General features: G+C 35.0%; 1 protein-coding gene across 11 annotated transcripts in view; it reads right to left on the bottom strand.

Annotated features, from left to right (window-relative positions):
* The window catches only part of rasgrp3 (RAS guanyl releasing protein 3 (calcium and DAG-regulated)), an 83450-nt gene that overhangs the window by 10648 nt on the left and 46756 nt on the right, over positions 1–26046 (bottom strand). For 5 of the 11 annotated variants that reach the window (XM_087289254.1, XM_087289252.1, XM_087289253.1 and 2 more), the window contains 12 exon segments: positions 22511–22642; positions 19705–19852; positions 17246–17419; positions 15977–16093; positions 14144–14419; positions 13958–14038; positions 12240–12353; positions 11824–11939; positions 9092–9239; positions 6878–6914; positions 6394–6543; positions 5285–5673 (listed from right to left, as the gene is read on the bottom strand). In XM_087289254.1, coding sequence (XP_087145380.1) covers positions 5285–5673; positions 6394–6543; positions 6878–6914; positions 9092–9239; positions 11824–11939; positions 12240–12353; positions 13958–14038; positions 14144–14419; positions 15977–16093; positions 17246–17419; positions 19705–19852; positions 22511–22642 — 1882 coding nt within the window. 11 annotated transcript variants of the gene reach the window in all.

Genomic DNA, 26046 nt, shown 5'->3' with positions numbered 1-26046 from the left:
CTAATTCATGCTAGAATCATGCTAACAACATGCTAATGCATGCTAGAATCATGCTAACAACATGCTAATTCATGCTAGAATCATGCTAGTGAAATGCTAATTCATGCTAGAATCATGCTAACAACATGCTAATTCATGCTAAAATCATGCTAGTAACATGCTAATTCATGTTAGAATCATGCTAACAACATGCTAATTCATGCTAGAATCATGCTAGTAACATGCTAAGTCATGCTAGAAGCATGCTAACAACATGCTAATTTATGCTAGAATCATGCTAGTAGCATGCTAATTCATGCTAGAATCTTGCTAGTAACATGCTAAATCATGCTAGAATCATGCTAACAACATGCTAATTCAAGCTAGAATCATGCTAACAACATGCTAATTCATGCTAGAATTGTGCTAATTCATGCTAAAATCATGCTAGTAACATGCTAATTCATGCTAGAATCATGCTAGTAACATGCTAATTCATGCTAGAATCGTGCTAACAACATGCTAATTCATGTTAAATCATGCTAACAACATGCTAATTATTGCTAAAATCATGCTAGAATTGTGCTAATTCACGCTAAAATCATGCTAGTAACATGCTAATTCATGCTAGAATCATGCTAATTCATGCTAGAATCGTGCTAACAACATGCTAATTCATGTTAAAATCATGCTAACAGAATGCTAATTATTGCTAAAATCATGCTAGTAACATGCTAATTCATGCTAAAATCATGCTAACAACATGCTAATTCATGCTAAAATCATGCTAGTAACATGCTAATTCATGCTAGAATCATGCTAACAACATGCTATTTCACGTTAAAACCATGGTAATAACATGCTAATCTATCTATCTATCTATCTATCTATCTATCTATCTATCTATCTTTTCATACTTTTTAAAACTGTTTAAACTAAATAAACTATTACCGTCAGGCTTTCACAAGCCAGCCTCAAAGTTTGTTCTCAAACTTTAAGAATCTAGTTATTATTTATTTTTCCCCCTTAAAATACTGTATACTGTTTATGTTCTACTCATTGCATGTATACAACTCATTCCAAAAAATTAAATAAAAAATTAAATAAATAAAATGTCTGGTGTGTCTTTGGCACTGCTGATTAATGATATTGAACAAGGCAGAATTTAAACACAGTGAGTTTATAATGACATGACAGTTCACTGAAAATTACTAGGCTTGAGTAACTGAAAACCAGTAAGTGCATATGGTCAATAATTGCTGCATGTTAACAACATTTTAAGTAAGGAGTTGGAATTTGTTTTTACTTTGTTATTTACTTTTTTTACATGTTAAAACAGCAATTATTCTAAATTGTAATAATATTTATTTAATACTATTGTTACTTTTTTTTTTTTTTTTCAAACTTAGTGTATTCTGATTAAATAAATATAATCTGGGCGGCCAAGGGTGCTGTTGCCTCACAGCAAGAATGTCATTGGTTCAAGCCTCGGCTGGGTCAGTTGACATTTCTGTGTGGAGTTTGCATGTTTTCCCCATGTTTGTGTGGGTTTCCTCCGGGTGCTCCGGTTTCCCCCACAGTCCAAACACATGCGGTATAGGTGAATTAGGTAGGTTAAATTGGCCATAGTGTATGTATGTGAATAAGAGTGTATGGATGTTTCCCAGTAATGGGTTGCATCTGGAATGGCATCTGCTGCATAAGTTGGCGGTTCACTCCGCTGTGGCGACCCCTGATTAATAAAGGGACTAAGCCGAAAAGAAAATTAATGAATGAATAAATTAATGAATGAATATAGTCTATGTGAACATACAGTAAGCAACGTCTTTTAAAAATGTTCTTCTAAAAGCTTGCCAAACTTTTGATTAATATAGTAAATCTAAATAATAACATAAAAACATAATGATTATCTAAGAATACTTTATTGTAGTATTGTGGGTTTGTTATTTCCAACCTAAAATAAGTCAGACACAGTTAAGCATGTGTATTCATAAACAGCTCATGTAAAAAAAAATGAATTGTGCATTGTAATGGTGACAGGTGCGCCAGCGCTTTAATCCCAGTGGGTCAAGTGACCCTGCCTTTTTATAAAGCCAGTTCTACAAATAACACACAGATCTGAATTTAACAAACATGGCAACCCAATCCCGGTCAGACATATGCTCTGCATTTTAACCCAAAACAAAGTGTCTGCCAGGCCCTAAAATAACAGCCTGTAGCCCTGCTCAGGTTAGTGTTGCTCCATATTTAGGGCCCTCATCAGTGTAAGAGCTGCGGCCTCTGAGCAAGATTATCTCTAGAGCCACAGCAGAAGGGCTGCACCGCAAAACCTTGGCATTTCTATGGCAACGAGCGAGTGAAGTTTCATAAAAAGATCTTGCAGGGCCTTGAGAAAGGCATGATGGGATGGGGTAATTAACATTGAGTGAATCAAGAAGTTGGTTCGTGGGATTTACAAGGTCCTCTATGCTAAAACTAGTTATTTTTGCCATCTTATATACAGCTTACTTAAAGGGGACCTATTGTGCAACATTTACTGTGTTTGAACGCAGACGTGTGTATAAAACAAGACTACATTGGTAAAAATCCACCCAAAGTCTCTCTGAACGCATGGTTTCTCCTCTTCTCTTTTGTAAGATATATGTAAGCCTCACCAATGACTGATTATCATTAGCATTATCATTAGATCCACAGGAGTCCACCATATCGGCTTACTCACTGTAGTAGCTAGACTTGAGAATTACAATGTATGCGCCATAAAACATTACAGATGTTCTGTTGTCTCTATAGACTCCTGGCAACCAAGCCACTGAGAATATTTAAAGGTGCCCTGAAATTTAAATATTGTTAGTTAGAGTATTGTTAATTTTAAAGATATTTATAAGCTAATGTGCTCCAAACCAGTAAGAAAATTGTCGTTTAGAAGATATAAACTGATTTAAACATACAAAGCTTGCACTTTGTCACTTCCGCTTAAATTAGGGGTGCCCAAACTCGATCTTGGAGGGCTTGTGTCCTGCAAATTTTAACTCCAACTTGCCTCAAAACACCTGCAAGGATGTTTCTAAAATGCCTAGTAAGAGCTTAATTAGCTAGCACAGGTGTGTTTGATTGGGGTTGGAACTTTGGACATTAATGAATCTACGATTGACCAATCAAATGCTCTCTAGTATCTGGCATGCTCCGCCCTCTTCAAGAGCTTCACGTTTTCTCTTCAGTTGATGTGCTTGAGCTCAACCATTCTGTTTAATAAAAAGGGGAGGAGCTACTCTATGTCCCACCAACTCCAAAGGTCCGTTCTTCGTACATGGATTACTCGGTTAGCTGGATTTGGTTATTGACGATTTGACACGATCCAGGAACGTTTCGTTCTTCAAAACTGATCCGAGAGTTGTTGTCATAGCAAAAGTTCTGGTAGCTCAAACCTGGTCGGGAGCAGGTTCAAATCATACAAACAGGATTAGATCGTGTCAGTTCAAGCAAAGATAATACAGAAAGTATGTACCAAATTCTGATATTTTCTTACAGTAGTAGTTATATACACTTGGGAAAATAGTAAACATTTTTTAACTATATATATATATATATATATATATATATATATATATATATATATATATATATATATATATATATATATATATATATATATATATAATTTTTATTTATTTATTTTTAATTTTTTAAATAAAACTTATGCAATCTGCACACCCGAAAGTACAAAGACTGCCACCTAGTGGTGCAAAGAGAAAACTGATAATAGACATGCACAATATGTGACTTTTTTTTAAAAGCAATACACCAATTAAAAAACACATACAATATTACGGCTACAATATTACTACTATAATAAGGAAAATCCGCTCTAACTGTAAAACTAAATAAATTGCTCTTGACACATGAAAGGGTCAAGCATGCAGCCCACAACAAGGTGTAAAGTTCATTCATTCATTCATTCATTTTCTTGTCAGCTTAGTCCCTTTATTAATCCAGGGTCGCCACAGCGGAATGAACCTCCAACTTATCCAGCAAGTTTTTACACAGCGGATGCCCTTCTAGCAGCAACCCATCTCTGGGAAACATCCACACACACATACTCATACACTACAGACAATTTAGCCTACCCAATTCACCTGTACCACATGTCTTTGGACTGTGGGGGAAACCGGAGCACCCGGAGGAAACCCACACGAACGCAGGGAGAACATGCAAACTCCACACAGAAACGCCAACTGAGCCGAGGTTCGAAACAGCGACCTTCTTGCTGTGAGGCGACAGCACTACCTACTGCGCCACTGCTTCGTCCTAGCTGACAATGTTCTTATTATAAACAACATATCACACTATCAGTGATGTTCACTATCAGTGATCACCCGGTGTAAAGTTATTGTGTATCATATTTAACAAATCGTTTACTACTCATTTTATGTAATTTAGCTCACATGGATAATTAAATATTAATCAGATGATGTCATTACGCTGCTGTGCCGTCAGCCAATCATTGCATTGCTGATCATGATTTCGAGGATTGATTGATCTGTCCTTCACAACACACGCAGCGATCTCAGATCAGTTCATCCAGACATTTTTAACTGATTCGCGAACTTGTTTGAAAAACCAAATTAGCTAGAGATTAATTTTCAAGATTAAAAGATCTACGATCTGCCAAATCATCTTAGATTATTTAAGCGAGCTACGAAGAACAGACCCCAACTTTCAACTCAAGTTTCAATTGAGATTATGTCCAACATCAAATAAAACTTTAAGGCACTTCAGCGGACCTTTAAGGACGTTTATATTTAAAGGAAATGTGAGGAAGAATGTTGATAAAGATATAAATAAATTGTTTGTTTTTACTTACCTTGTGGTTCTGAGAATTGTAAAAATATTAATTAATAATTAGATAAAGCAAAACAACATTTCGACATGACTTTGTGTGGACATTACCACTATGACGTCTGTTAGATGTTGGATTTTGGTTGCCACACCTGACGAATAAATGTCAGTATTTGATGTCAATATGAGGTTGGATTAAGATTTCATCGTTGGATTTTGGTCACTTTCCAACACAGCCTAAAATTAACCAAATATCACAATAACGTTGTCCTTAGACACTTGCTAGACATTGAATTTTGGTCACCTGACGTCACAACCTAAATCTAACCTAATATTATTGTCTTATGACGCTGTGTCCTTGCTGGGTAAATTCAGCCCATATAAATTATGTGCAACCAGTTACCCTAAAAAATATTAGTAAATCCAATAAATATTTTTGTCAGTGCAGAATTGAGGATGTTGTTTGTACCTCAGAGGTCCTGGTTTTATTGGTATGTTGTTCTGTGAGTCCATTCTGCTGTGACTCTTCACTATGCTCCTGTGAGTTCCTGCTGTTCCTCGTCCCCATCGAGCCCTGAGTGTCGTTCTCCCAGCGAGCGAACCCTTTGCTCTTGGACGCTTTGCGATGTGGCCTGTACCTCATTTTGGGAAAGGTGTGCGAGCCACTGTCAGCGACAGCCGCCCAGCCATTCTCAGGCCACAGGTGTTCCTCTGTCTGTGTGGCCTGGCTGGTGGTTGCTCTCTGGAGCCGCACTGAGATGCGCTGGGCTGAACCTGTCATCAGGGTGATGGACTTTCCCTCCAGATCAGAGCCAGATGATGGAGACACAGTGGGAAACGTAAACACCTCATCGTCGTCTGTGGAATAAAAGGATATTAGAATGTTAGCATAGATAATTTCGTGAGTAATTTGAATTTGTCAGTCAGAGCTTTTAGGATGCTGTCTTAATTTACCATATATATAATAATACTGATTTTGTCTTAGATAACATGCATAAATATACATATAGAACATGATCAAATAAAATAAAAACAGTAGCATTAAAAACTATATAATAATTCTATATGCATTAAAATCTTACAACCAGATGCATGATTTGTATGTATGAAATGTATGATGTTTTGATATAACATTGTTTTGCTTCAGAAGTAAATTTATTTTGATTTAAAATGTCTTAATTAAGCACAAGAAAAATACTCCTTTAAAGAAAACCGATACATAAAGAAATGTAAGGAAAATGTATAGAAAATAGATATATATGTATTTAAAATATTTTATATTTATCTATCTTTAAGTATTACCTTTAATGGGAAGACAGACTGACAGGTAGCAAAGTAGAAGATAGTGGCTCTGACAGATAAAAATGATATTTAAAGAAAAAAATAACATTGGAGTCTTTATTATAGGACAGACAATGGAGATGACAGCAGTTTTTTCATTAAGTGTATGCTTGTGTGTGGAAAGCAGAGATCACCCAAATATCATGTGAGAGAAAGAGATCACCCTCATATTTCCATTTCACACATTTTTTTTTTAACTCTGAATGAATGAGATGTAGTGCGAAGGTGTGTTTTCACCTTTACAGGTGGGCAGGTTGGGGCTGCTGGGTAAAGAGCTGTGTGTGAGCACTCCAGGAGACACACTGCCCAGAGACGTGGAGCGAGGTAGACGACGACACGCCAAAACCAGCAGCTCACGACACTGTTTATGACAGTTCACTCCACAATCTGAAAAACAACACACTCAACTTAAACAAAATACATTAACCTTGACAACTGTTCAATGATGCAAAGTAACAGATTACAAATGCTCGAATTACTGTAATTGAGTAGTTATTCTCAGTAATTGTAATTTACTAAGTAGTTTTAAAATGTGTACTTTTACTTTCCCTTACATTTTTAGTGCTGTGTCGGTACTTTTACTCCACTACTTTGCTTCCACCTGTCTAGCTATAGCATCTAAAATCAACCAAAGTATAAAAGCTAGTGAATTTGCACAAATTGTGCCATGTTCACATCTATCGTGATCTGCTTTATTTAAAAGATTAGGTTTTGTTTTTACCTTTGCACTTGTATCCTTGTTTAATAATTCCCCAGAGCTGGAAACATGGACCACAGGGCGAGGAGGAAAGGCATGTAGAGAACAAAATGGAGAGAGATAATCATGTGATTAAATATGAAATGAGGACAGAAACAGCGGGTTGATGGTTTATGCCATGTGTAATAAACAGGATACTTCCACACATGTTGCACCCTTCCTGTGCAATACAGTGTGAGAAGGTGGATCTGTGTGTGTATGTGTGTATGTGTGCGTGTGTGCATGCTTGAGTGTTTAAAAGAATGTGTGTGTGTGTTAACTCAGCGGATTCCTGTCTAACCATCTGTGTAAATAGAGAACAATCTGAGCAGCAGTGACTGTGACTAAACACTCACTGTAGTGTATAAACTCTCGCTATAGTATCAGCGCTGAGCACTCGGATCAGTGCCAACAGGAAATGTAACGCATTCATTATGTGCATTTCTTTTGTGTGTGTAGAGCCGGCGGCCACTGTTGACAACATAATGTTTAATTTTCATACAATGGCCCCCACAAGCATGCGAACAGCTAAACATCTGAATGCCTTAGTGTTGTATTATTTATATAAATAAATGTTGCATTTGCTGCATTTAAAAAAAAATAAAAAGCATAACAAAATTCTAAGCTATGTTTTGTAATTCTGGATAATGTAGTAAGTGTAGTAGTAAAAATGTAGTATTAAGCTTTTTGGTAGCAAAAATTAAAAGTTTATTTTGGAACACATTACCTTGAAAATTTAGAGCTTCATCTACATCAACAACTGCACAAAGTTTAAAGCGCAAAATTGCAAAAACATTAAAGGCGTGTCCAAATCTATTCTCTTAATGGAGTTATGGGTGTGTAAACCAATCAGAGACTCCTCTCCCATTCCCTTTTCTTTACTCCTTCACTTTCGTGAATAAGGGACGGTGAATAGTGGAAACGCACTCCACTGAAGACATTCATCAGCCTACATACTTAATTTAACGCAATTGATGCAACAGCAGCCATATTGTGCCACACACCACACACCGCACACCACACCACACACCAGCTGATCGGTGGAGAGGAGAGAGTGTGATGATACCAATTAGGATATGGCAATGGTTAGGAGGCCATGATGGACAGAGGTCAGTGGGCAAATTTGGCCAGGACACCGGGGTTAAACCACTACTCTTTTTCAAAGGACATCCTGGGATTTTTAATGACCACAGAGTCTCACTGAGCAGTATAGAGTCCCCTTCACTATACTGGGGCGTTAGTACCCACACAGAGCACAGGTTGAGCACCAACTGCTGGTCTCACTAACACACCTTACGGCAACAACCTAGCTTTCCCATGTGGTCTCCCATCCAGGTACTGACTAGGCCCTGCTTAGCTTTAATGGGCGACCATAATGGATTAATTCATGTTATTAAATAGACCTTAGGGACACTACAGGCAGCACGTATTTAATATAAAATTCATTAAAACTGTAATAATGTGAAATATTATTACAATTTAAAACAGGTGTGATTAACTATGTTTTGAACTAGTCAGTTTACTGATCTTGCACAGTTTTTAATGGGCATATAGCATGTTTTAAGGAATTTTGCACTTGCACATGGACCTGCTTGTTTGAAGTATAATGTAAGCTGATTTATTGGCTTCATTAGATATTACTAAAATGAGGTGTTGAGTGTCTGTCTTAATTTGCAATTTTTGGGTTTGCGCTCTCAAGCTAATCTATTCTGTTTACTAAATTTGACTCGTGATTTGTTTAAGCAAAATAATAATGTTAGCTAACAGAAACTTTTGAACAGAAATGTATGTTATTATTATTTTTAAAATATAATCAAGTTAGTGACTCGCCTTGTACTGTAAAATAGCAAAAATGTACTTAACACTAGAATTAAAAGTGCTGAGAGAAATAGCTAGATATTGTGGTTGGATTTAACCTTTTAAAGCTGTCTGCGTTGTTCAGTGATGTGGTGGCAAACGCAGCTCCAACTAGGTGTTATTGTTTGCACACACACACACACACACACACACACACACACACACACACACACACACGTGCACATACTGCACTTTTGCCACAGAGATTATCTTTGCATAAGTGTTGCACAGCAGAAATCCCCAAAATCTGCCAGTATGCATCATCAGTTGTAAGAAAAGTTTATTTATTTATTTATTTATTTATTTATTTAAATAAATCAGCCAAATAAAATGATTTCTTACAAATCCAGCGCAGTGTTCACAGAAGGTCGGCTTCAGGTATGTCATCTCCTGGAAGTTGTGAATAAATCCAGGCCCCATCTTGCACTGCAGCAGCGGGTTTGCACGCAAGAAATACGCCATCATCTCATCCTTACTGATCAGTCCATCCCTGGAAAAAAAGGATGACATATTTATATCCTCTCTATCTCATAATGCAACAACTCCTGCTCCGTTATTGTTTTTCCTGTGCCACAGCAGGTTTTGATACCTAAATGTAACTGTTAAGAGTCAGTGTGCGCTCAGAAGGAATGCATGCAGTCACTCGCCAGTAATGCAGTTTGGGCCCTGTTGTGTTGAGATGAACCGCAGAGAACACCTGGGGAATTCCTAAGTGTGTGTATGATGTTGTGTGTCCTTCACCATAAGTCTTGACCTTCAGTCTTTTACCACTGCTGCAGGTAACCATAACCCTCACTGAGAAGCTGCATGTGCTGAAATGACTAAACCGCTCACATGCTGTGTTTTTAACACTAAATTGTCCAGTATGTCATGCATATTTTGAGTACAACAGGGGATTATTGAACAAATAGAGTCTGTCTTTATATTTAAACATCCAATATTGCTATAATTAACATATTTCAGTTTATAGTACTGTTTTGATTGGGTGAGGAGATTTGAATTTCTTATACTACTGGATGCAATATCTTTGAGTGAAATACTAATTAATGCACATGCCGAAACTCGATAACTCTCTGACATTCACGTACTGTTGCAATTCTAACCTCATGCTCATAGCTTTAATCAGAAATCTATATAATGGTCTATACACAGATCAGTGGTTTTGATAAAATACATGACATATGGTCAGGTCTACCAGCAGAAGTTCAAATATTCAAAGAAATAAAAGTTTAACTGACGTATCTGAGGCAATATTTCTTGAGTAAAAAAAATTGTCTGATTTTTGAGTTGATCTAAACAAAGTTAAGTAGGTGATGGGCTAAGCGTATGGGTACTGCTGCAAATAAATCAACATTGCAGAAGAAGAAATTTAGTCAAACTCGATTTTACATGTTTTCAAACTGCCATATGTTTTTGCTATTCTTAAAGACACCTTTTTTTCTTGTTACACTTATACACTACCTGACAAAAATCTTGTTGCCTATCCAAGTTTTAGGAACATCACATAATAACTTGACTTCTAGTTGATCATTTGGAAAAGTGGCAGAAGGCAAATTTTTCTGATGAATCGTTGTTGTCTTCTGCAGTATTTGTGATGATTGGGATGCAGTGCAACAGATTCATCAGAAAAATTTGCCTTCTGCCACTTTTCCAAATGATCAACTAGAAGTCAAGCTATTTTTTGTTGCTCTTACAACTGGGATCGACGACAACACCTTTGTCAGGTAGTGTACATTTTTGCATCTTAATCTTCTTAATCTACACCAAAACATGCAAGCCCAATAAATAAATGTCCATAATTTTATAAATTATTCTCTTTCATAATTTTTAATAAGTTCACCCATTAGCAGATTTATGAAAGCACTAATCCTACATTTTCTCAATTTTAACGCTGTTTCCCTACACCTCTATATTAAAAATGAATGTCTTCTGGTCTGTTGCTTTTCAGTGGCTTTAGCTTCTCAGACTTCACTGAATGAGCGCTGTCATGCATATCCATGTCAATTAGACCGAGGATTTTGTGATAACATATTTTGCATCCAAGGGTGTACTTACTGTAAAAGGTTTTCCCCAACATCCACATTCTTTGATATCAAAAATTGAGCCATGGTCAGACTTATACTCCATCGGAACCACTTGGCACCTACTCGTATATTAATGGACTTAATTTCTGTCCCCTCGTGGGGCTTCATTGTGGGCTACGAGCCGATTCAGGAGGTTAGGTCGAGACTGAAGTACCAGTGGGAACAAATCAGACTTTGTAATGTATAGCACTACACCCCTACCTCTTATAATTAAAAATGTATATGAATAAACATTACATACTATACAGTGCTCAGCATAATTGAGTACACTCCCTTTTGAAAATGAATATTTTTATCCATTTCTCAGTGAATATAGACAATGTATTTTTTTTGGTGTCTTTTTAACAAATCAAATTTATTAAACAGATTTATTTATTAAAATAACATATTAGTCACCAAACATATTTAATTGAAACATAATACAATTTAATTCAGGCAAATAGATAGGCTCTAGATTTGGCTTCAGTACTGACTAATCTGTAAAATGTATAAACACAAATGTAATATTGTATAGCTTCCTATAAAAAATATGAATTTAAAGGAGAGATTTGTAAAGGATGTACTTATAGATGCTGAGCACTGAATGTGTTCTTGTAGTGAAGGAGAAAGTGCCCAAAAAAATCATCCAAAATCACACAAATGCTCTTTAAAAATGTATTATTGTTGTTTAAATATTACATCACGATGTTGTGTAGTCTGCACGCCATGCTATGCTTCATTTGCTGTGATAAAAACACTTACAAATTTAGTATGGTTGAAAACAACCCTTGGAGGAATTTCCAGACAGACTACACTGACCCTGTCAGAAAGGAGATGATGTGCCGAAAATGTGCCCCCGCCAATATCTGAATCTCTGCCCAGGCTTATAAAGGATCATCAACACTATGAGTTGCTCTCGCCAAAAGAAAATGCTATCAGCATGTTGGCACTGCAGGGGTCTATTACAAGAATCACACATTTTGTTTGTGTGTGTGTGTGTTTCCTACTCACTGGTCTTTATCCAGCACACAGAAGGAATCAAGGAAAGGGAAATTTGCAGCGATGCTCTCAAAGTCTTCTTGGGATATGTATCCATCATGATCATGATCGTAGTTTCGAAAGACAGACTTTACATGCAATGAAAAACAGGAATACATAGGAAACATTAGAGAATGTTATTCGATGCACAAAACCAAAATATTTATTAATTAATTGCATTGAAGCATGCATTGATATAATCTACCATACTGTGTAATTAAATTCATCTGAATAAAGTACTGAGGCAGTTTAGATTCTGTGACATAATCAGCCTCTTATATTCAATTACTGAATGGAACTGCAAAGCAATTGGTGGCTTTTATAAATGTGACAAATTATGAAATGCAATGTAGACGAAGAGAAAGCATGAACTGTTATTGTATTCTTACATCCACAACTTTCCTAATGTGTTTGTTGACCACTGAGGGATCTGGTTTGGTGGTTACTCCAGAAGCCCAGTCCAGTGGAGCCAGAGGTTTGTTGGGTGTTGTGGGTGATGTGGGCTACAGAAAGAGAAAGATGTGTGATCAGTTTAGTCAAATCAATTAAATTCTACAAAACAAACCAGTTAATATGCTAAGGTTACATTAAAGCAGATTTAAAAAATGTTTGATGTAATAATCAGTATAAAAGTATCAGTATCAGTATATAAGGTTACAGTATCAATCGTATCATTAATTATATATATTTTATATTTTATATAAATTTTCTTAAAATAAAACCATGAAGAATCTCATTTATAACATAGAGTTCAATTATATATACAGCTAAATTCAGAAATATTAGCCCCACTGAATTATTATCCCCCTGCTTCTTTTTTTTCCCCCCAATTTCTGTTTAACGAAGCGAAGACTTTTTCAACACATTTCTAAACATAATAGTTTTAATAACGCATTTCTAATAACTGGTTTATTTTATCTTTGCCATGATGACAGTAAATAATATGTGACTAGTTATTTTTCCAGACACTTCTATACACCTTAAAGTGACATTTAAAGGCTTAACTAGGTTAATTAGGTTAACTAGGCAGGTTAGGGTGATTAGGCAAGTAATTGTATAACAATATTTTGTTCTGTAGACTATCGAAAAAAACAATTCTTAAAGGGACTTGTAATTTTGTCCTTAAAATGATGAAAAAAATGTGTAAAAATTTAAAACTGCTTTTATTCTTACCGAAACAAAACAAATAAGATTTTCTACAGAAGACAAAACATTATCAGACATACTGTGATTTTTTTTTTGCTCGGTTAAACAGAATTTGGGAAATATTAAAAAAACAAAACAAAGGGGGACTAATAATTTTGACTTCAACAATATATATATATACATATATGCATACAGACGCACACAAAAAGAATAGATTTTCACTTGATAGTGAAATGTATGTCCTAAAGGTGTTTTTAACAACTTGCCACACATCTGTCAACATCTAAAGAAATGTGTTTTATGGTTTCATTACCCTTTAAAATATCTGATTAATTCACATTTAATTGAAACATTCAATTTATTTTTTTTGGAGCTCAGTAATTAAACAAACAAACAAAAGTTTATGTAAAATTATAAATGACGATCTCTGTTTGAGAGATTCGCTCCACTCCAATCTCTTCTCTGATTGGTTGGTGGGCCAAATCAAAGGTTACCATGGGCCAACTTTGGCCCCGCGCCCTAGATTGGGCATCTCTGCTATAATAATACCATAATTTTAGATGTTTGATGCCTTAATTTTATTACACAAACTAAAACACACATGCAAACATTATTCAATATTTTGTCAAAAGGTAATATATATATTGTCAATAAAAGCTGCATTTTTAAATAATACAATAAAAAAGCTATATTGTAAAAGAACATTACAATTTAAAATAATTGTTTTCTGTTACAACTTCTGTAAAAGCAATGAAGCATTTCCAGCTTCATAAATCACATCTTTCTAATACTCTAATTTGGTCCCAAAACATTTTTTTTATTATTGAAAGCTGAACACAGACAGTTTTCATTTACCTGCTTTTTTATCAATACAAAAATTCAGAAAATTTTTTACATAAAATTTCAGAAATAAATATAATAATAATAATATCACAGTGTGTGAGCAAACCTATAGTCTTACCTGAGATTTAGGATTACGGGGTTCTCTGAGCAAGGACAGCTCGTAAATTTCATCTTCTGTGTAGTACAGATCCAAGGACAGCTTTACACAAACAGACATAACATTTAAATTGAAACCACTAATTTCACTAGTGCACAAATCTCCAGTAAATTGATTTTGGAGCCCAGATGGATGAGAAAGACTCACGTTGAGCAGGTAAATGAGGTCCATGTTGGGCTCCACCTGAGCTACAGCGCTCTGCAGAGACACCAGCTCGTTAAAGGTGAGAAAAAGCTGCTGCATCTTTGTGATGTTCACCTTCCCGTCCTCCACCCAGTCCGCAAACACCACATGTACAGCGATAAGGTCCTTCAGGTGAACACCTAGAATTGGGATCTTGAAGCCTTTGCTTTCACCAAAGGCTTTGCGGTAAGCACAGTAATTACCGTTGGACGAAACCAGCTCTGTCATTTCATTCCAGATCTGTCAATAGCAAGAGAAAATGACAGCTACTCAAATTATTCACCTCTCTCTGTTTTATGTTATACATATCACACGTCTGACCACTCGTTTTTTTATTTTATTTTATTGTTTAGGTAATTTCTCAAATACATAGGTCTAAAATTGTATTTGAAATAGTATAAACAACAACTTTTACTTCAATAAACATGTATTTTGCTGCTTTTTAATTGTTAGTAACCTTTATAACTATTAACTCGTTGCAAACTACAGGTTCATTGAAAAGTTTAGGTCTAAGATAGGAATAATTACTAATAGATACCAATAAACAGCCAATATGCTAGCAATATGCAAGTTAATAAGCGACCAGTTATTAGCATGAACTGGTCCTCAAACTACAATGTTGCCTATAAATGAGAACTAAACACCCCTAAATATTTTGCGTGACATATTACAACATATTAAACAAGTGACATCTGCACAATGCCTTTTCATACAACCAGCTCTAGTACTACTCTGGGTTATTTTTAAAATATTTTTCTGAAAATCTTTAAATATCTTATAACATTTTTCACTGATTAATGTGATGAACTCCCTCAGCAATGGGAGCTGGCTTTCAATGACAACTTGACTATAAAGAGACAAGGGAGTGAATATATGTACACTACCTGACAAAAGTCTTTCCATGCTTTAGTAACAACAAATAATAACTTGAGCAACTCAACTTCTAGTTGATCATTTGGTATCAGAAGTGGCTTATATGGAAGCCAAAAGTCTATAGATTACACTTATTTTAACCAAAATCAAATATGATCATGCCTTTTATTATTATTTAATTAGGACAGTAAGGTCTGACTTTGCTTAGACAAAAATCTTGTCACTTATCAGAAATGATGTACAGTATAGAATATAAAGGCATGGTGCAGTAAAAGAAGAATGAATACTGTGTATGACTCCTATGAGCTTGGAGGAGTGATGAGCTTACTGCAATGACTCAAATAACTTATTAATAAAGTCATCTGGAAAATGGCAAAGAAAGCGTTCTAGCAGAACTCCCAGAGTTCATCAAGATCCTTCGGATTCATCTTCAATGTCTCCTCTTTTATCTTACCCCAAACATGCTCAATAATATTCATATCTGGTGACTGGGCTGGTCAATCCTGGAGCACCTTGACCTACTATGCTTTCAGAACTTTGATGTGGAGGCTGTAGTATGAGAAGGAGCGCTATCCTACTTAAGAATTTACCCTCTCCTGCGGTTTGTAATGTAATGGGCAGCCCAAATGTACCTCAGGCTGTTGATTTTTCAAACCATGATTTTTCCTTCCCCAAACTTAACTGATTTCTGTGAGAATCTTGGGTCCATGCAGGTTCCAATAGGTTTGTGCAGTATTTGTGATGATTAAGATGCAGTTCGACAGATGATTCATCTGAAAAATCTGCCTTTGCCACATTTCCAAATGATCAACAAGAAGTCATGTTACTATTCTGCTCTAACAATTGGCATCGACGACAAGACTTTTGTCAGGTACTGTACTACTCTAAAAAAACGAAACAGCTGTTTTGCAGCGACTGTTGCACCTTAGTGACCTCTGGGCTGAGGTGTGAATGAGTTTCCTTCAGGCGGGAAATGGAGCTGTGACTCAGACCTCCAACCACAGCCATCAATGTGTTGAAGTTCTGCAGGTGGAGGAGTTTCTGAAAGAGGCACACAGAGAGAGGCAGGTTGTCAGACAAACAGACAGTCTGACGAGCACAAAGGGATAAACAGAAGGAAAGGAAACATTTCAAATGACACCATTACTTTGACACAATTCATTGTTTCTTAAGCATGCTAAATCGTCTTGATAAATTTGATCTCTGAAATCGCATGTAAGTATGACTTTAAAACAACTGAACAATGTTGTACTTTGAAAGTCATTGGCTGCCAATGTTTTTCCATATTTATTTTCTGACATCCTATCATTAAGGAAAAAAGTCAGAATATAACGCAGACGTAACGAGATCCGAATGTGCGAATATAAACCAACTTAACTCCAATCTTGCTTTATTGATCTACAGAAAAAGAGACTGATAGATTGACAGACAAACAGATATTTAAACTTATCAATGGATAAACAGACTTTTCAATAAACAGAAACACTAACAGATGGATGAATCAACAGATAGATAAATCGATCGGTCCATCAATTCACATGTGATCTAGGACTTTTCATTGGCAGTGTAATTGCACAAGTGCTGGCCGATCTCATAAAAGCAGAGCTCTGCTTTATTACTAGAGCTCCCGCAACTCGACAGCTCAACACTTAACATCTATTAGCTGACACGGATCATGCCCAGCAGGCCTTAAAACAGATACTAAAAGCACAGGCTTTGTACTGAAGGGATGCCTGGGTGCTCTTCACAATGGAGCAGTTTCATTCATCCCCGGTAGCATGAGAGCAGGCAGGCGGCTCCATCACACTCTTTTACTGGCACATATTAACATATCAAAGGGCCTGCAAATGTCATCTAGCTGCTTTCAGAATGCATTGACAGAAACTGGTTTGCTGGGTGAAGGGTCTAACATTTGCGTAATCAACGGTACAATTAGACAGCGTGTCGCTTCAGATATCCGGAAAGCATGCTTATTTTTCAGGATACTGGCCTTTTACCATACTTATCACTGGTTTTCATTTTCTGTTGTTGCATTTCTTGAGCGTTTCCTTTTATATTTAGTTTGTGTTTGATTTTAATTACTATGTATAAGGCTTCTGGAAATTTGTAATGCTTTTTAGAAAATAAACTTTGATTAGCAAGATCTAAATGTTTTGATTCTTGTCGGAAAAGAAGATAAATGCACGTTGTTACCTGTGCAACGTGGATGTATTTGGTGATGACCTCTGCTCTGTGCTGAGGGGTGAGTTTACTGAGAACCATCAGCTGAACCCACTGAGAGATGCCGTTAAACAGAGCAATGGAGCGCTCTAATGTAGGGTTATCTACCAGACAGCCGTGAATCACATAACTCTGGTAATCTGTGAACTGAGGAAATAAACATATAGAGACGATGTTATACTTAGGATTAAACAAAAACAAGCAGAATTGTTGACTTCAAAGATTAAACAAGTAAATGTAAGTGTAGCTTATTTGCGATATATCTTTAAATGATTGGAAGTTTTCAGTAAAACGGTCAGAAAGTGCAGCACAATGGCTCAGTGGTAAGCACTGTAGCCTCACAGCTGGTTCGATCACCGGCTGGGTCAGTTGGCGTTTTCGTGTGGAGTTTACATGTTCTTCTCATGTTGGTGTGGGATTCCTTTGGGTGCTCTGGTTTCCCCCACAGTTCAAACACATATGCAGAAGGTTAATTGAATAAGCTAAATTGAGTGTGTGTGTGTGTGTGTGTGTGTGTGTGTGTGTGTGTGTGTGTGTGTGTGTGTGTGTGTGTGTGTGTGCGTGCGTGCGTGTGAATGAGTGTGTATGGGTGTTTCCCAGCACTGGGTTGTGGCTGGAAGGGCATCTGCTGTGTAAAACATGAAATGAACATGAACTGAATAAGTTGGCAGTTCATTCCCTGTAGCAACCTCTGATAAATAAAGGTACTAAGCTGGAGGAAAATGAATGAATGAATGAATGAATAAATGAATGGTCAGAAAGTTTCATTCTAGTAAATCAGGAATTTATTTAGTGAGTTGAATAATCCTAAATAGTCCTATTTGTTTCTTATTTAATAATGGGATGTCTATTTAATTCTAGTTAATATGTTTTGATGGTTCAAGTAAATAACTATAAACACTGTGCCTCACTTAAATGATTCAGTTTAACCTTAAATCAATGGTCTCAAACTCAATTCCTAGAGGGCCGCAGCTCTGCATAGCTTAGCTTAAACCACCACCAACTCACACCAGTCTCTATTAGTCTTCTAAACTAATAGAACTGAAGAACATCTTCATCAGTTGGATCAGCTGTGTTTGATTAGGGTTGAAGCAAAAATGTGCAGAGCTGCGGCCTTCCAGGAATTGAGTTTAGACCATTGCCCTAAATGGTCCACTTTCATGCGTAGCTCTAAAAAAGACTGATTCATTCTAGTTATTTGTTTGCTTGGATGCTTAGTATAAATAAAGAGTATACTTTTTTTCTATAAACTTAGGACATTTATTCTTATCCTCCACATCTATGTTGTACAGGGTGCTGCAGGAATCCATTTTGAGACATAATGTTTTCCCTTTATATGCTTCCCTTGGTCCACATTAAAAAAAAAAAAAACAGTATATCATATCATTGTTATGCAGGTGATTCTCAGTTTTGATGTATTATTGAAATGTATATATTAGATTAAATGGATGTATAATAATAAAATGAGGATAAAACTGTGATTTTAGGTTGACCTGCACACTCATATCCAGCTTTCAACTACTCAACAACTATAATTAAACATATTAAAATCCAAATTCATTGACTTTGCCATAAACTGTCCACTGTGTAACTTCTGAAAATCAAATTCATTCAAGTAAATGGTTGGTTTTGGAAGCTTACTATAATTAAATGTATTAAAAACCCTGTTTACTAGTTCATTCAAGTGAATTAGTTCACATTAAATAGTCCAATGTCTCTCATACCTACAATAGCCTTATAAGTTTCAGTTAGCTCTACTGAATTCATTGAATGGTTAGTTTAAATAACAAATAAAAAGCAATTCGCTGATTCATTCTAGTGGACTGGTTCTCCATTCAGTGGTTCACATTCTCATTTGTAGTAATTCAATTCAATTTACTTTAAATAAACTGATTAAAAATCCAACTCATTGACTAGTTTTAGTGAACTGGTTTACCTTTAATGATCAAGTTTCTCTCATATGTACCTTCAGACAGTTCAATCTAATGATCTGGTTGTCTAATTTATTTAAAAATGGATATAGAAAAGTATTCACTGCTTCAAATATATGTTGTAAACTGATGTAAGAAAAATCTGATTGATTCAAATGTTGTGCTTTTCCAGAGCTTTCATCACAATAATTTTCCAAAGCTCAAAAGCTGATTTAGAAGGGAGGAACAGATAAAGGAAGGATGTTTGTTAACTAAAAAAACACTCGAGTGTTAGTGGTTAAGAATAACAATGCAGGTCGATGGAAAAAAAAGAGCAGCTCTGATAAGAGAACTAAAAGCGAGTTCTCATATGCATAGTCTTTTTTTCTTTTTATATCACAAAACAAACACACACACATACACACACACACATTATCATCACTGACGCAAGTCCTCCACAGCTGACGGCCTTCCCAAGTGAAAGAAACACTCTATTTTTCCATTTCCACCGTGCACACTAACCGATATCCTCCTGATGGACTTGTACTCTAAGAAAGTGAGATGTTCAGCCAACTCGATGGGTTCCAGATGATCAAACAGCAGTGACGCTTTGCCCTTCTTCACCTGCTTCTTTCGCTGAGTCAGTTTACGCATCCAGTCATACGAGGGGCTGAAGAGACAAACATGGATTAGGTATAATTCAATGTGGTGCCTTTTTGGTTAGTTTTAGTTCACCCAAATATGAAAATCATGTTATTTGTTTATTCTTTCTGACACCGTTCCATACACTTTAAACCTTCATTCATCTTTAGAAACCCAAATTAAGATATTTTAGGTAAATCTGAGAGCTAGCTCATTCTCCATGCACCAAAAAAATCCTCAAAACAGACCTTATTGGCTTCAATGGTTCAATCGGAATATTATCAAGCTACGAGAATACTTTTGTTTACACACAAAATCAAAAAATAATGACTGAAGGAATAGTTTCAACGGTTTCCTTTCCTCAATGTCAGTATAAGGTGCATGTTCAAAAGCACTGTGCACTGATATATATCCTGGATGCCCACACGTGACAACTTCTGTTTAAAATAGAGATAAAAATAAATAAGTAAATAAATAAATAAATAAATAAATAAAATAAAAATTATATAAAGCACAGGTGCATCAGAGGTAATATGTCCAAGGTTCGAGTGAGCGAGCGTGCGCCCTATACTGACATAGAGGAGAAGAAACTGTTGGATAAAGTTGAAATTTTTGTTTTGTGAGCGAACAAAAGCATTAAAGTAGATAATATTATAGTATTCTGATAATATTGTGATTAAACTAATGAATGCACTTTAAAACAATTTAAAGACAAAAAGTAAAGACAATTGTTATGATAGGACAATGGCTGAATAATGGCAATCCAAGTATAGCAATAACAAGAAAAGTCATGCATGCAATGGTCAAAAACAGGAGCATAAAGGTAATCCAAAATATCAAATCAAAACACAGGCTAATGGTCAGGCTAAGCGGCAAGGAATCCAAAAACGTCAAATAAGCAAAAAGTAGGGATGGTTGGCATGAAACTGATGTTTTGACACAGTATTGAGATCCCGAAGCGCAAGTCTTTTCGAAAAACACCAAGGTTACATGACTAAAGCGATTCAAAGCATCAGTTATTTAAGAAGTGTTTCGAGACCTGGCGAATCTGCGTTTGATTGACAGGTCGGAAAAAATCTCATTTAGCTAGTGGACTGTGCATGTACAAAGTAACTGTGCAACAAATGGCTACAAAAGTTTGAATACCAACTCTGAAAAATAATCTGAAATTATGATGATGTATTTTATTAAAGTTACTTTTTAATGACCAAAACAAGACTTATTTATTCACAAAGTTTTCATTTGGATGTCAGACCAATGTTAAAACGAAACACGTTACAAGAATGGAGCACTTAAAAACTAATATCTATAACTGCATCACCCTGGATACGAACCCATTATCTCGGCATGCTAGTCTGAAACTCTCACCACCTCACTAAATCACTTGAGGCCTCAACTCTACAATGTTAGGTTTACCACCAAAATTTGCTTAACTGTTTCTTTGCTGAAGCTTCCAGAGGAATACATAAAATGACCACTAGGTGTCACTGTGGAAATGGTTTTTTAAAAAGTTTCGAAGCAGCAACACATTTACTTCGACAGTTTTAGTGTTTCATGAAGCCTCACTTTGCCCATGACTAGCAAAAATGTCAAAACACTAGCATACTAGACAATAAAAAAAGTTTTGTAATGTTAGCAGAAAAACAAGACTCAGCAAAGTGTCTGTGAAAGCAAGTGGTATATTTAGTCCATGTAATCAGTAATCATGACTTTCAACTGTGTGGGTGTGTGTGTGTGTGTGTGTGTACAAATTATTGGCAGCTGTGGCAAGAGTTGATGACTGATGATTGCAAAGAGTTCTTGGAGTTGTAGTTCAGTAAAAATACCAGAAGTAATTTCCAGCAGAGAAAACACTGCTGGTGATCACAGCAACAGCAAATAATAATTTATGTTGCTTTAACTTATTTACATAAGTTAATCAGGTTTCAGATATACAAAGTTTAACTTAATATTTTAGTCAGTTTGATTAATGTAAGTTGACTAGAAAGTTCATTTGATTCAACTTAAACATTTAAGGCAGCAAGAATTTTCTTACAGTGTGAATATGTCTGTTTTGGGGAGGTTTTGAGGCATTATTTTGGACTTTAAAAGAGTCTGTACTATTGCTATCTATGAAGGATGAGGGAGCTTAAAAAAATCTTCATTTTTGCTCCAAAGATGAAGGAAATCTCAGAGATTTGAAAGCATGAGTAAGTAATAACATTTTCAGGTGAACTAACCCTTTACAATATTGTAAAATGTAACACTATTTACCCAGTATACAAATAACAAAATCTCTATACAAAGTCAGACTGTAGAGCACAAACACACATTTTGGTTTGAGCTCATTACCCAGATGTAACAAGACATCTGCCATTATCAAATAAGATAATCATGAAATAATCTCATGAATTCTGATGTGCAAATTTGAATGCCATTCAGTGTTAATGAGGCTAAACGACAGGTGCATAATGCTGTACAATCACTTCCACATAATGGGAATCAATGATTAAAACACATGCTCATTAGTGCCAAGTTATTATTTCACAAAAGGGCAACATTTGAATTTATAACAGAGTGTCTTCATTTCAATCTAAACGCTACTCTTCATCAAAAGCAAATAGGTCAATAGTAATAATGTCATATTCAATAAAGGGCATGCTGTGATGGGATACGCAGAGTGTTTGTGTGCTGTACCGACACTTACATTGTAGAAATGTCAAGTAGTTTAATGTGTTTGTCTCCACCAAGCTCAGCGGCTGCATCTCGAAACTCTTCTGTAAGACGGATCAGACCCAGATCCAGATCAAACTCTGCAGGGAATTCAGCAATCCAGTACCTACACAACATAGGTTTGAAAACTGTGAATTGTTATGAAATTTCATTACTGTGATTAAACAGTAGCACTTTAATTTTACAGTTTGTTTGGCATGAACATATTATGTAAACCAACTCATGATCTTTGTTTACACAAAAATAAAATTTACTCACTATTCACTGTTCCTTTTTTCTGTTGAACACAATACAAGTTATTTTTAGAATGTTCAAAACTGTTAACTATTGACTCCCATAGTAGAAAAACCAAATACTGTGGAAGTCAATGGTTACAGGTTTTCTATTAAAAAGCAAAACTTCTTTTATGTTCAACAGAAAAAAAAGAAACTCTAACAGATTTGTGACAAGTGAATAATCATATTTTCTTTTCAGTTTTGATTAAACTACACTTTTAACATTAAATGCAGCAAAGTTTGATTTAATCCAGCACTTTCTTGGAAAAGTACATGTTAAGTACACAAAAAGGGACTAAAATCTTTGCAGATTCACTTTTGTTTTTTTAAGATTACTGTCTGGATTTACTAAAAGCACACAGTGAATAATTATCACTATGACTATTTTACACATTTAAGGAATTCTCATTCCCCTTCCCAAGGAGGTCCCATAATATTAATATTAATAATAGACCCTTTTCATATTTCTAAACTTAGAGTGCAGTGAATGGGAGTCAACAATCATATTTGCTGAAATAATAATAAATTTAAAAAAAATGGTCTTTTCAAGACTTTCAGAAAAAGGAAATAAATTGTGTGAGACTGATGGAGGAGGATAATAACGAATAAAATTTACTCACAGCTGAATAGACGCTGCATTAGAAACACTTATCATTAGCAGTAAGTTGTTTTTTGTAATGTGGCGCAAAGATGATCAAATATATACATAAATGCATAGAAATGTTCATATGTTTTTTTTAAAACTAAATACTAAAAACTTTCAAGGATTAAGATTATATGACCGTTAAATGCATAATAACAGGCTTGTAAAAAGGGTCCACTATAATAATAATAGTAATAATAGTAATAATAGTAATAATAATAATAATAATAATAATAATAATAATAATAATAATAATAATAATAGTAATAATAATAATAATAATAATAATAATAAAATATGAAGTATAAACGTAAAGTTTAAAAATGTAAACAACATGATTTATAAATGTTTTGTGTCTTAACAGATTTTTAAAATGGAGTCTACAGTGTTGAGTGTTGGGGGTCTGTTCAAAAAGGAGATTTTATTTTTAGCAAAATCAAAATGATTCGAATCAAAAATGTTCAGATCAAAATGAACACACATTTTTAAAAGATAATTAAAATACCTCATTGGATTGGGATAAAAGAAATAAACAGTAAATTTATAACACTTAATCAAATTAATTAAATTAAAATAATGTAAATTAAATAGCAAAAAACAAAACAAAAGCAAAACAAAGTGATAATGACAAATTATTAAATAAATGACCCAAATTATTGATAAAAAATAAATAAATACATTCTAACAATGTAACCAAAAAGCATTTTAGACCTATTTATAACATTGATGCTCTTGGTCATTATTAAAAAATGATCTGCAACTTTTATGAGATTTTATGGGATTGTAATGTAATGTGTTTTGCTTTGTTTACTAATTCTGCCACAAAGTGTTTGACAGTGAACAAATGTTCTCCAAATTCAGATAACTTTCACATAGTATTTTAAATACTCCAAGCAGATTTTGTTGTCATGTACAAAACTTGTACATTTTCGAAAAAAAGACGCATTTTTGCCCAATTACATGATAAACATCAGTTTCCTGAGGCCGCGTGCAGTTCTGCTTGTTGTCAGGTAAGATGTGAAACTACAGCCTTGAGAAACTGTTGAAACGCAGCCTCGCAATACTTGTGGGGAACTGTAACCTTGAGCACAGTCTGTCTAAACCACAAACGCAAAACATAGTAACAGCTCAAAATGCTGCAAACATTGGTTCTGTAGAATTGTGTTTTTTAAATTCATTTAACCTTTACAAGAAAGCTGGTACAATGTTTGTTTCACTGCAAAAAAAAAAAAAAAAAAAAAAAAAAAAACATAGTTTGGATGGCATGAGACTGGTTTCACAAAGACATGGTTTCAACTGGTGCTGTGCCCTGAAAATGGGTTGCAGGTCTATTCTAGGTTACAGACAAAAAGGCAAAAAGGCAAAAAATAAAAATAAAAATAACTAACCATATAGTCACACAGGAAACATTACTATAGTAATTTACAGTAAATACTACAGTATTTTTGAACCATAGTGAAGAGTGTTACACTGCATATATTATAGTATTTACAACTAGTTTTTAATGAATGCTACAGTACAATGTACTAATGTACTGTAAATATAGTTAACTAATAAGCTGTAATAAATATTGTAGTATACTTTAGATTTTACCACAGCAAACTGTGGTGTATTATAGCATAATATATCCTTGAGTTGTAGAAAACTCCAGTATTGAGTCATTTGATTATATTAGTTTACTAGTACTTTACAATCAAAATATTAAGGTTTTTTAAACACCAAATATCATGTTAGAATAATTTCTCACCAATCATGTGACACTGAAGACTGAAGGAAATCTATTTTAAATGAGATTTTTTTTAAATTACATTTTACATTTTAAAAATTAAATTATAATATTTCTGTTGTTTTTAGTGTACTGATTATATAAATTAAGTCTTGTGAGTATATTAGATATTTCTTTTGGATGTTGAAGTACATTTACAATATTTAGATGAAAAGTTAATTCACTGACATGAATAATGTTTTAGTATAAAACTTCAATATAAGTCGGACAATTTGCTTCCATTTCCACATTTGGAGTGGCGGTCCTTCTGTTGATGTTAGATTTGATGGATTCAGCCATGGGTTGCCAGGTTTTGATTACAAAAATAGACCAATGGCTAATCAAAAGTATCCCAAAAGTAACCCAATTGCCATTCAAACTAACCCTAAAAAACCCAGTCCCAAACAAAAAATATGGTGTGTCCATACAAAAATTACATATTTAAAAAAAACCCCAGAGACACGGATCAAGAGTAGCCCAATTCCAGTTACTTGGCAACACTGCTTAAGCCACAACATTCCTAACTATGCCCTTTTTACTATGCTATGAGAGAATGATGGGCAAAACGAAAGCCCTGCCCCCTACTATAATATTTAATTTCAGGGGAAAATACATTCTAAAATAAAAGTGTCAGATACTTCTGGTTCATATGGACTTTAAAGTACACATAAAATTAAAACTAACCATGTTGTTAGCTCAAATTGCTAGTTTTGAAGTGAACAATTCATCTGTGCATGTGATTAAGAAAAGAAAATAACTTTGCCCTTGTAATCTAAAATTGAAATCTGAAAATGCACTTCCTGTTTGTTTTCAGTGAAATTCTTAGA

The sequence above is a fragment of the Danio rerio genome, chromosome 17 (genome assembly GCF_052040795.2).
Source record: "Danio rerio strain M-AB ecotype USA chromosome 17, GRCz13ab, whole genome shotgun sequence".
Classification (NCBI taxonomy): domain Eukaryota; kingdom Metazoa; phylum Chordata; class Actinopteri; order Cypriniformes; family Danionidae; genus Danio; species Danio rerio.
The sequence above is the reverse complement of the archived record's forward strand: the minus strand, read 5'-3'. Positions and strand labels throughout refer to the sequence as shown.